The sequence below is a fragment of the Photinus pyralis genome, unplaced genomic scaffold (genome assembly GCF_008802855.1).
Source record: "Photinus pyralis isolate 1611_PpyrPB1 unplaced genomic scaffold, Ppyr1.3 Ppyr1.4_unclustered_Scaffold4123, whole genome shotgun sequence".
Taxonomy (NCBI): Eukaryota; Metazoa; Arthropoda; class Insecta; order Coleoptera; family Lampyridae; genus Photinus; species Photinus pyralis.
Window position 1 is genome coordinate 85,694 of NW_022171530.1, and position 12,382 is coordinate 98,075.

The 12,382-nt window shown below is 36.7% G+C and overlaps 2 protein-coding genes and 1 long non-coding RNA gene across 3 annotated transcripts; 1 reads left to right on the forward strand and 2 right to left on the reverse strand.

Annotated features, from left to right (window-relative positions):
* Nucleotides 1-1,704: 1,704 nt before the first annotated feature.
* Nucleotides 1,705-2,397, forward strand: LOC116182202. Its single transcript, XM_031502723.1, has one exon. The coding sequence runs from the start codon at nt 1,705-1,707 to the stop codon at nt 2,395-2,397; it is 693 nt and encodes a 230-aa protein (XP_031358583.1).
* A 1,889-nt stretch (nt 2,398-4,286) lies between these two features.
* Nucleotides 4,287-5,116, reverse strand: LOC116182190. The gene is made up of 2 exons (XR_004147443.1): nt 4,914-5,116; nt 4,287-4,632 (listed from the first exon to the last, which is right to left on the reverse strand). It is a non-coding gene; the product is annotated as an uncharacterized LOC116182190 (long non-coding RNA).
* A 2,418-nt stretch (nt 5,117-7,534) lies between these two features.
* On the reverse strand, nt 7,535-9,089 carry LOC116182204. The gene is made up of 2 exons (XM_031502725.1): nt 8,466-9,089; nt 7,535-8,410 (listed from the first exon to the last, which is right to left on the reverse strand). Exon 2 carries the CDS (start codon nt 8,304-8,306, stop codon nt 7,686-7,688), a length of 621 nt encoding a protein of 206 aa, XP_031358585.1. The 5' UTR covers nt 8,307-8,410; nt 8,466-9,089; the 3' UTR covers nt 7,535-7,685.
* Nucleotides 9,090-12,382: the final 3,293 nt, after the last annotated feature.

A 12,382-nucleotide genomic window follows, 5' to 3' on the forward strand; every position in this document is an offset into this window, starting at 1 on the left:
CCATCACAAATAGATTTAAAAAACACCCTCAATCTTTTCTCATGTGTGAAAGATACATTCCGAAGTCTTTTACATAAAGTGCATAAAATAAACATCATTAATTAGCCAGACCTCCTCCAATCTAGCAGGTATCTAAGATCCTGGATACGGTAACCTTAGACTAAAGTTGTCGTTCGAAATACATGCCGCTACGTATCTTTATCACTCCGGCATGTATCTCTACAAGGGCGAAACGGTTAATTACACTCAAAAAAGGCTGATTCATACCCAAAGAAACGAAGTCGCTAATCAATCCAAATGGGTTCAAAACAAACAAATGAAAATTGATAACTGGTCAATCTTCAACAAATCAAAACAGGAACCACTTTTACATTCAAAGCAAATTACACCAAATTCAAGAATCACTTTACCCTGCATTACAAATAGCTGAAGGCAACATAATCTACAATATAAATCAATTACAACTAAGTACATTACCTTTCTGTTCTACGGAGCACCATCCTAACTGATTACCCAAAGACAAGTGAACTCAAAGGACAAAAATGAACCTGTGGGAACTCGAAAATCTAACTCGGCAAAAACTAAATCTATCCACCATTTCCTCCCTATACAGACTACTATTGTTAATTGCTGACATTGAAGACTGAATACATTGTTGAATAATAAACCTATTGTTTTTCATGGGAACGCTATTGAATTGTGGCTCGGTATCTGGCGTCACTTCCCGGTCTAGAAGTCTCTTTGCTCATCTACTTACAAGCTTATCGCGATGGATGAAGACGAGCCCAATTTACCCAGTTATATGTGTACGGTTTATTTGTTCGAGAGTTGTACGAATAATGCTTGTCGGTATGACATGATTTTGTGTTTTCCTTTTCTATGTGCGGTCTGAATTCGTGCCGGCGCGCGGCGGCGGTTTCATTTATTGAGGAAATTCACGCCGAACTTGACCGCATCTCGTGGCTTTACCTCAGTGCATGTCCTCCTAATATACAACTTTAGAATTGATGCGGCTTTGATTAATGAGTACAATTTCTGGAATTGACTGCAATATCACGGGAAATCTGGTAATGCTGCGAATTATGACACCTTCAGGTGTTTGCTTCTTACATTAACTCCGTGGAAAATGTAGGGGAGACTGTTGTATACTGGGTCAGGTTCCATACTGGGACAAATCAAATTTCCCGCAAACTATTCGAATTAAAAATTTAAATAAATTACACAGTTGTATACATGTGGTGACATCTAGGAAAACGATGTCGCGGTCGCCGCCAAAAGCGCGGTCAATCGTAAACCAACATACGCAGCAAACTAAAGTGTTAAAGTTTTTTTTTTTGCTTGATTGAACTAGGTCGTATTTTGTGGTTATTTGTTGTATTAAAGTTGTGATTTTCCTTGAGCATATTGCCTAAAGGATCTAGAAGGTAAGTTTTGATGTACTTTGCTTGGATCATGATTTTTGTTGAAGTAGCAAATTTTAACCTAAAAACATGTGGGTGGTTGTATAGTGGGACAAATTATAAAGTGCATAGTGGGACAATTGTGAGTTGCATAGTGGGACTGTCCCAGTATCCACTTAAAATATTTTAAATTAGCTGAACAACGTATTGTTGCTTACAGAAAATGAATAACAAGAAAAGGCCGCGGAAAAACTATGCATCCTATAGAAAGAGTAAAGAAGACCGTATGCAAAATGGAGAAAAAATGAAAGAAGCAGTATTAGCTGTTATAAACAACAATATAACAATTAGAGAAGCCGCTCGTCAATTTGAAGTGACTAAGTCAGCATTACAGAGATATGTGGCGAAGTATAGAAATACAGAGGAAGATCATAAAGTAAGTTTCAGTTTTGAAAGACATCATGGGTTTACTCAGGTCTTTACTGATGATGAAGAGCAGTTGCTTAGAGAATATTTGATTAACGCCTCAAATATGTGCTATGGGCTGTCTGCTAAAGAATGTCGACTATTTGCCTACAGGTTTGCAGTTTCAAATCAAAAACCTGTTCCCGAATCTTGGAGCGACAAGAAATGCGCGGGAGAGGAATGGATGAAACTTTTCCGAGCTAGGCATAAGTTAAGTCTCCGCACACCTGAGGCGACAAGTTTAAGCCGAGCAACAAGCTTTAATAAGCACAACGTTAGCATATTTTTTACAAACCTGCGTAACGTTATTGAGAAACACGGTTTTACAGCCAATCAAATATACAACTGCGACGAAACTGCAGTCACGACTGTACACAAGCCTCCTAAAATAATGGCCTCTTGTGGCCAGAAACAAGTGGGCAAAATAACTAGCGGCGAAAGAGGAGTTTTGGTAACGATGTGTGCAACCATATGTGCTAATGGTAGGGGAACCCGGGGCAAAGTGGATAGGTTAAGGCCAAAAAATCCATAAATTGATGAAAACAACATTTTAAATAACGGTACTGTGTTTATATGATAAATATAGGATTCCTTTACAAACTGGTGTAACATAAGGATCATAATGAGAGCATATATTTTACTGCGATTTTTTTTGTGATGATAACATTTTCTTCCACTTTGCCCCATATACGGGGCAAAGTGAAATTTAAAATGGGGCAACATGAAAATACTTTATTTACAGAAAAATCTCAGTCTTGTTGATACAGTTTTACAAAAATTTAATTTTACCATAACGGAGCAGTTCATAAGAGTGAAGACGACCAATTATCTCATTCAAAAACACCTCACTTTCGTCGGGAATCGCAGGAAAAACGTAAATATTTTTGCTTTGTCTGTATTCTCGCATAAATTTTACATTTATTCGGTTTTTCTTTGCACACATCACTTGTGCAACAAATCGTTTTTTAGTTTTCTTGGCCTCATCTTGTAAGTCTATTAACACATAATCGTTAGGATGAATATCAGCAACACTGACTGTGGAATAATGCAGTGGTCTGTCTTCTTCGAAGCTCAACTCACTTTCATTTTCAGCATCTGGAGATTCTGAAGAATCCGCGTAACTAATAGTTTCATTAGAACCTGAAAGGTCTGATTCTACAAATACTTTCTTCTCAGTGTTCTTATTCTCTTGTTTTCTCTTCACAGGACAATTATTTATTTTTGGGCTACTGGATATTTTGCGCTTAACCGCCTTTGTAGGAATTTTCGGAGTTGAATGTTTTTCTTTGATTTCCTCCATGTTTGGAGTGGACGTCAAGATCATAGTCTTCCCTCGATTCCGGTTTGTTCTTTGTTTAAGTTGAACATCGGCCTTTGGAATAGGTAAAATTTCTTCTGGTGCCAATAGCTTTTGTGACTTTGATTGTGGCTTATCTGGAATGCTTGAGGTTGTAGCTGCTGGTGGTGGGGTTGTATTATTTACTTCTTGAATCAAGTTTTCTAACGCAGCTGGCGGTGTTGGAGGAAGTTCTCTATTTGTTGTCTCAGATGGTTCGAATAAGTCATCTGGGAAGATGTGAGGATTGTATGGGAATATTCCTGTATTTTGAAACCCGCTTGTTGCATTCTGTTGAGTCGATGCACGTTGATATGCTTTACCAAATAGAGCTCCAACATTATGGATAGTTACAACCTTTCCGGGATGGTTTCTTTGCCACGCCCTCACCTCTTGCTCGTAAAAAGCACTCAATGGGAACATATACGATACATCCAAGGGCTGTAACCTATGAGAGGTATGTGGCGGTAAAATCAGGATATGCACATTGGTAGATTTAGCTAATTCCATCATCTCTATATTTTTTGTGTGCGTTGCATGGCCGTCCATTATTAACAAAACGGGATCCGTGTTGGTGGGTTTTGCATACCTTACAAAATGTTTAAACCACACTACAAATATGTCAGTTTGCATCCATCCGGAGGGATGACAAACGACTACACTGTCAGGTGGTAAACCAACATCAAATAGTGGATTCAGGCGTACTCTTGGGAATATTAATAAAGGTGGAATATAATGTCCACTGGCACTAACGCAGATCTCTGCAGTAACTAACGTTCCTCGTTCAGCAGACGAGAGGGATCCTATCTGTTTTTTTCCCTTCAAAGACAAAATTTTACTTGGTTTGTTGGGGACTGTTGAAAGACCAGTTTCGTCGCAATTGTAAATCTGACTGGCAGTGAAGTGGTATTTGTCCATTAACTCGCCTAACAATGCAAAGAAGTTTGCCACATTTGGTCGGTTAAATGCTGTTGCCCTAGCTGCAGAAGTCTTTTCCGGCAAACGTAAGGATATTTCCGGATTCCGTTTGAGAAAATTTGACACCCAGTCCTCGCCAGCTAAAGCAGTTTTCTTACAAAATGAATGCGGTATCCTATTTAATTCTGCGTATTGGTAGGCTAGAGACCTGAAGTCTCGCATACTTAAACCAAAAAGCCGTTTTTCCATAAGTAAAATGTAGTCCCGTAGCTGCTGTTCTTGCTCCTTGGTAAACGTAGGTCGATACCTCCCTAGTTTTTTCTGCGAAGCTTCCTCAGCTGAACTATTTAATTTCATTTTCCTATATAGTGTAGTGAGGGGAACATCATATGTTTTGGCTGCCATTGCAACACTTAAGTTTCCTGCTTTACAATCGCTGATTGCATTCTTCATACCTTCCTCGCTCCACGAGTGTTGAGTACTCTTTCGTTTATATTTACGGACCATGCTCGTCTAAAATGTACACCATATTAATATTTACATAGATATGATGCAAGTTTTAAATATTAAATATCCAGGGGCAAAGTGAAAACTAGTTTCAGTTTGCCCCATTTAAAATTTTTCACTTTGCCCCATTGTGCATCATAACAAAAGTAGGTTATCTTTTGCTCTCTTCCTTTACTTTCCAATATCAAATGGTTACGGTTATTTGTACAATAGTCTAGTATAATTAATAAACACATACAAAGTTATCGTGAATATTGTTTATACAGAAAAAATTGAAAAAAACTTACCATGAAAAGTTACAACATGTGCACCACAAACCACAAATGACAGAGTAAAATGATTGGAGGTTAGTGTGGAAGTGATTCCGCTACATATAATCTATGGTGCCTCTATTACGCATATATTTCACAAAAATTCGTGTAGATGTCGGTACAAATATCAGATGTATAATTAATTTTCACTTTGCCCCGGCATTTCACTTTACCCCGGGTTCCCCTACATATGTGCCACCATTTTTCGTATTCCCGAGAAAAAACTTTAAGCACATATGTTACATGGCGCACCACCTGGTTCAAAAGGAGCAGCACACACACAACTGGTTGGATGACTGGGACAAATTTTTTAGAATATTTGATACATCTCACCGATAGCTTACATTGTAGTAATGATAACAAAATATTGCTGATTCTAGATAATCATGAAAGTCACACTGATCTTAAGGTACTACAGTATTGTAAACAAAATGGTATTGTGTTGGTTACGTTGCCTCCTCACTGTAGTCACAAGCTTCAGCCCCTAGATGTCACCTGTTTTGGGCCATTTAAGAGTTGCTACAACAGAGCTATGGATGAGTGGATGATAAACCATCCTGGAGTTCCAACAACTTTGTATAAGATAGTAGAAATAGTTGGTAAATCTTTTGGAATTGCCCTTACGCCAAGTAATGTAATAAAAGGTTTTCAAATCACTGGTATTTGCCCGTTGAATTCTGAAATATTCCAAGAGTCCGATTACATGAGTTCATTTGTAACTGATCGGGATCAGTCTCTTATTGAAGATCTGAACGAGTCCATTGAAACAATTGTTCCAGAAAATTCAGGACCTAGTTGTTCAGGAATAAATTTGGAAAAAACTACTATTCCTGAGCACTTAACCCTTACAAAAAATACTGTTACTCCCGAATCTATACGGCCACATGTAAAAGCTCCACCAAGAAAATTGACCTAAAAGCGCAAAAAGGTCACATCAACGATTTTAACTGATACTCCGGTAATAGAAGAGAAGAAACAAAAAGAACAGGAAAAAATAATGAAAGAGATACAGAAAACCCAAAGAGCTAAAATAAAAAGTGCTACAAAGAATTTATTTAGTGACTCCAGTGATAGTGATGTGTCTTTGAAGGAACTGTGTGATGATAATAGTTCTGATTATTCTGGTGAACTTCAAGAAGAGGAGAAGTTAGAAATTTGTGCAAATGATTTTGTAATTGTTAAGTACCCTTTAAAAAAAACGATAAAATACTACGTAGGTCAAGTGGAAAAAATTGAATCTGATGAATTTTTTGTTAATTTTCTAAAGAAGACTTCGAGGAACAAGTTCCTATTCCCAGAAAAAAGAGATGAAGACTCAGTATCACAAGAAGACATGGTCATTAAACTTCCTAATCCTTTAATGTCAGGCGGAACTGAAAGAGTTGCAAAACAATATTGCTTTGATTTTGACTTTTCACCTTATAATATGGAATTACTACCTTATTTTTTTTCTATTTTTTTAGTTTTTATCAATGTTCGACTTATTTTTTATACCTAAATAAGAAAAAAGTTTTGTTTTTGTGCCTGTTGCTTAATAAATTCATATGTGTACAAATTTAAGTAAGTTGTATTGGTGAGATTTCATTGTTTATTGCTTCTATTTTACTGTGTGTATTGTTTTTTGAAACATATCGAAGAGTTGTACTTCCTTTTCGTATATAACTACACCTATAGTAGGTTGTCCCAGTATGAACATGCCTCAGTCCCAGTATGAAACAGGGGGTTGTTGCATAGTGGGATGAGGGTGTATAGTGGGACTGCGGTCCTGTTCGTTCAAATTTATGTAACATTTTTTTTCTTATTAATTTCTCATAACCTTTTGTTGTTCTCATAATGCTAAAGCAACAAAAACTGGAAAAAAGCATAAAGGATAATTTTAACAGTCACTTGTAAAATATTGTCCCAGTATGCAACAGTCTCCCCTAACCCAGACGAACTACCGCCTGTGGGAGATTCCTCAGGCTTTTGTTTTTTTATTTTATAACCCTGAGCTAGTCGGGCCGTTTATACAGCGGGTTGATTGAGATAAATGCCAGCGCAAACTGTGCCCTACTGTTATACTCGGAATTCGGAATTTTACAGTCGTGTAATGACGTCATTTTCGTGGGAAAAAACGTATGTCCTATTAAATTTATTTGTTGCTAAGTAACTGACTACTGGTGTCTAATTACCTGTATGACTTTTACTATACAGTGGTGTACATAATATTTTAGCATTTTTTGATAATAATTAAGTCAATTTCCACAAGAAATCTATAGGTCTTAATAAAAGAAGAAGTCCTAATTAACTGACTGACTGACTGAGATATCAACGCACAGCCTAAACGACTGAAGATATCGAAAATAAATTTTTAACATGTTAAAAAATGCGAATAGTTCATATTTTTTGCGAGCGAAACCGCGATGGATAAAATGTTAGTATTTCAAAAAAGGTCATTTACTCACTAATTATTTTAATAACTTGCTCAACTAACATATAAGTAATATTAACATATTTTTGTTTTTAAATAAATAAAGATTAACAAAACGAAAATCACAGAATATTATTTAGGAATCAATACTCCCGAAAAGACCCAAAAAATAATTAGTAGAGGAGTACATAAAAATTCAAAGAACCACTATCGAAACCACATCTACACAAGAAAAAATTGCACTACCTTGATGAATAGTTGGAAAATCAAAATCGTAAAACAAAAATATACCAATGCCAATTTATTGCGATTGTAATGGTCACAGTATTAGAAGAAAATTAGTCGCCCTCGTCCGTATCGTCAGAGTCAAAATCAAAGTATTCGTCGTCAGTAAGGTCGTCATCTGCGTCTGTAGTGATAACAAGAGGTGGGATGTCAGAAGCATCACAAACTTGTACTGCTCCCCAAGCCTCTTGTATTACTTTGTCCGTATGGTTTACGTATTTCTCCCAATTATCCCTAGAAATCTCCCCGATAACCCTTTCCCATGTTGCCAAAACCTCTTGTGGTGATCCCTTAAAATTTGCAATGTACTGATCGTATTTTCGTTTACACTGAGACCACACCATTTCAATCGCATTAAATTGGCAGTGGTATGGCGGTAACCGTAAAATTTTATGTCCTAAAGGCTTAACATATTCATCAAGGTAGTACTTTTTCTCTTTGGGGCAGTTTGCGCTGACAATGCTCCATATTTGATCCTTCATTGCCTTTTCTGGATAGCCGATATTTTTTTCCCCTAACCATTCTATCATTCTTTGTTTTGTCCATGATTTGGTGGGAATTTTCTCTAAAAGGCCAGAATGGTAGCTTGCGTTGTCCATAATAATTAAAGATTTTTCAGGAAGATTTGGCACCAGTTGAGTCTTGAACCAATTTTCAAAATTACCCCTGTTCATATTATCATGATAGTCCCCTGTTTTTTTCCACTTTTAAAAATTCAAACTTGCCCCACCAATAAAGCCATCGTTCGTCCCAGCGTGGACAATAATGTATCGATGACCTAAAGAATATCTCTTTTAATAATATTGAAAAGGTATTATAATATCTTATTTTACCTTCATTGGGTTTAATTGATTCCGTGTGCTTAGTATCATCTTGCCAGCTGTTTCGAAATGATCCCTTACTAAATATCCAGGTTTCATCCATAAAAACCGGAGTATAACCCTCATGTCCCAAATTTTTGTTTTCAATGTACTCCCTTAAGAATTTTATTCGTTTGTGGACAATATCCGGTAAATCCATAAGATATTTTCTGTTATTGGACTTCTTCCATTTAAAACCCATACTTTTGATCCACTTTCTCAATGAATCAATGGAAAATTGAAAATATTCGTTTTGCTCCAGAAATTTTTGTCTAATAGTTGCCAGTGTAACATATTCCTTTTGGGAGTACGTATAATAGATTGTATCCCGAATTTTATTCTTCAAATATTCTGTGATTTTCGTCTTGTTAATCTTTTGCTTGGTAGAGACATTAGATGCGTAATCTTTGTCGGATTTTACACCATTTTTTCTCAAATTTGAAATGGTTGTTGGGCTGACTTTCGTTGCTTGTGCAGTTCGCTGTATAACATTGTTGATGTCTAGTGGTATGCCATTCCGAACTTGTTCCTGTTCAATTTGAAAGAAAGCCAACACATTTAGAATTATTAACTGTGTTTGTTCGTTAAATCGATGAGGGTTTTTGGCGGCATGTTTTGACGCTTTGGCGTTTTCAAAACTTCAAAACTGACAATCACTTGACAAGCATTTCAGGTAAAATTTAGCCACAACAACATTTCGGCAAAATTTTTTGTCATTGTCATTTTACATTAGTTAAACAAGGATAGACAAAAATGACGTCATTACAAGACTGTAAAATTCCGAGTATAGCAACGGCTGGAGCAGTGGATTATACAATTGAAATTAATTTTGGTTTGAAAAGAGTATAGGTTGTTGGTAGTTTTTTCGAAACCGCGGGTTTAAAAAAAAACAAAGAAAAGCGTTCGCGTGAGCATTGCCATCACATAAACGCATTCGGTTAATTTTAATGTCGGAGAAGAGTACTCTCAAAAGGCAGTTGAATTATCTGGACGAAACATATATCTGATGGCATAGGTATCGAGAAAATGTAACAGAGCAAAATGCAAACCACTTTTCCTAAAATAATTTTTGAAGAATATGAAGAAACTAAATGCCGGCGAATCGGAAGAACAGACGAATCTCAAAGAAAAAACAGAAAGATGCGGAGAATCTTAATCGCTAGAAGAAAATGAAATGATTCAAAGAAACGGACGAAGAAGAAGAACAATCTGGATTTGTAGAGCTCGAAAAATTTGAATAATCAAAAGAATGTAAGTGTTAAGAAAAAACGGAAGAACCTGAAGAGTCTTATGGATGCTTGATTTACGAAAGAACAACAAGAATTTGAAAGCTGAACATGGAAGTTGTAAAGAAACGGAAAAGTCCAAACAACCTGAGAAACTTAACAAATCTAAAGCAACTGAAGAATCTAAATATCCAAAGAAATAGAGGAGTCTGAAAAGTTCGAACAAGTCGGAGAATCTGAAGAATTGGAAGTTTCTGTAGTGTTCGAAAAACCCTGGATGAACAAATAAAACCATTAGAAAAACAGGAGAATTTAAGTATTAGAAAGGTACGAAGTATATGATGAGTGTAATTTGTGTAAATTGCAGAAATTTGAAGAAACCAAAAAAAACCTAAGAATCCCAAGGTTTTGGTGACTTTCAAGATTTGAAGAGAGTTTGAAGAATCTGAAAAAACGGAGAAATCCTAAAAATCTTAAAAAAATTAGAATCTGAAGACTCGAATTCAAACAATCTAATAATATAAACAATTTCGGACATCAAACAAAATTGGAAGAAACTGACACTAGAGCATTAGAAAATTTTGAAGAGTTGGACGAATAGGCACAACATACACACCTGAAAAGTTTGAAGAGACAGAAAAATGCGAAAAATATGTAGACCTATTAGAAACTAAAAAGAATCAAGGGAACAGAGAAGAATTCGAACAAGATAAGAATCTGAAGAAGGAGATCTGCCGAATCCAATGCAGCCGAAGAATCGTGAAAAATTAAAGAATCGAAAGAATACAATTTCTTAAATTTAAATGTTTGGCTTTCATTTCTTAATATTTACCCAGTTAATATTCGCCACTGAAGTATTTGCTTCCGAGAATATTCACCCTTGGATAATAATTACTCCAGGCTTCAAATAGATACAAAATAATTAGATCGAATCAGGCCGGTTACCAGACAATTCATAATGACGATCCTGGGCATTTCCTTGACAGTGTTCCCGTTTTAAACTGACTACTTTCATTATGCAGAGTACATAGACACTTCGGATAAACTTGTAATAAATATAGCAAACGAGCTCCTAGGTTACTCAAAATTTAATCAGTTCTTCCTTGGGTGTTGATAAACATAATACTGAAAACAGAATTGGAAAATTTGAAACCGTTCGCGGGTTATCATATACACAGACGGACGGACGGATCATGAACTCGCCTAGGAGCTTATTAATAAATAAATTGGAGACGATGTCAGTACGCTCCCACATTCTCTTATTGCACCCTTGGAAATACCATTAGCATTTAATAACGAGCGGTCCAGCTCGTTCATGACTTTGGGCTCTCTGTTCGTCCGTCCATCCGTTTGTGTATATGATAACTCGCGAACGGTTTCTAATTTTCCAATTCTGTTTTCAGTAGGTAGTCAATGGTCAAGGGACCAACTGATCAAGTTTTGGTCATTTGGATTTTCGATCCGTTCGTCTGTGTTTGTGGCTCGTTGTCTATACTGGTTTGAAACAGTTTATTTACTCATTGACTTCACAGGGAGGAACTAAATTATATGCCATCTTTCTTTGGATAAGGTCGAAATTAGGTTGGTAGAGCAAAATCTACATGCATTCACAAATGTCATTCGCAATGGGACAATACAATTTGATTTTGTGAGAGAGGGTCTAAATTATGTCATCTCTTTCTGATAATAGTCGAAATTAAAGTAGTAAAGCAAAATCTTTATTAACGAGCTCCTAACGAGTTCATAATTTTGGCGGTGTCTGTCCGTCTGCCACAAGGCTTATAAAAGCATTCACCTTAATCCCTTGATATATGCTATTATTATGTAATCCCAAGAGATTGAATGAAAATGTATTCCCTCTTGGGAACAAAATGAACAACTTCGGGCCTGTAAAATAGAGATTAAATTGTCTTCTTGATCTCGTACAGGTGCAATAATAGTACTTTGTGTACCAAGGCGGGAAAGTGGTTGTTTTCCGGGGCGAAGGAAGATATGGCCAGGCGAGGCGCAGCCGAGGCTGGCCACTTCCTGAGGCCCGGAAAACAACTTTCGTGCCGTGGTGCACACAATATTTTTTATCCTATACACTTACATTTAAAATTAATCCCTCAACAACGTCCGACCGCAAGCGCTTGAATTTGGATTTGCTTTAACGCGTCAACGTGCACGCGTTTGTTTTGTTTATTTCCACGTTTCCTGCTGACTACGCGAAAATTTTACGAAACGGTGCAATCTAAGTGGGTCCACGAGTATATTTTTTACTCGTAGATTTACCCCTTTCCCTTATAATACAGTTCAACGCAAATTCAAATTCTAGCGCGCTTGCGATTGCACAGTGCGGAGTCACCGAAGGGAGTCACGGTGCAACAGAGCAGAGTGCAAGTGGAGAATACCGATCATGTGCGAACTGAGTTGACATTTCCGGCATTTCACTGGCGCGTGATTATTTCCTTAGAAAATAACGGGATTTAAGGGGTTGTAATTAATACCAGGCGCATTTGAAATTATTACTGGTCTTGTGTATTAACAAATGTGTTTTAAAATTGAATGTGTGTTTTCAGGGACAAAATCACACCGGTTACATTTTAAATCCTTCGCAGTATCCATGTCTTGTCAAATGTAGATGCTTTTAAGACTGGATTTATGCTTGGCGACGAAAGCGCA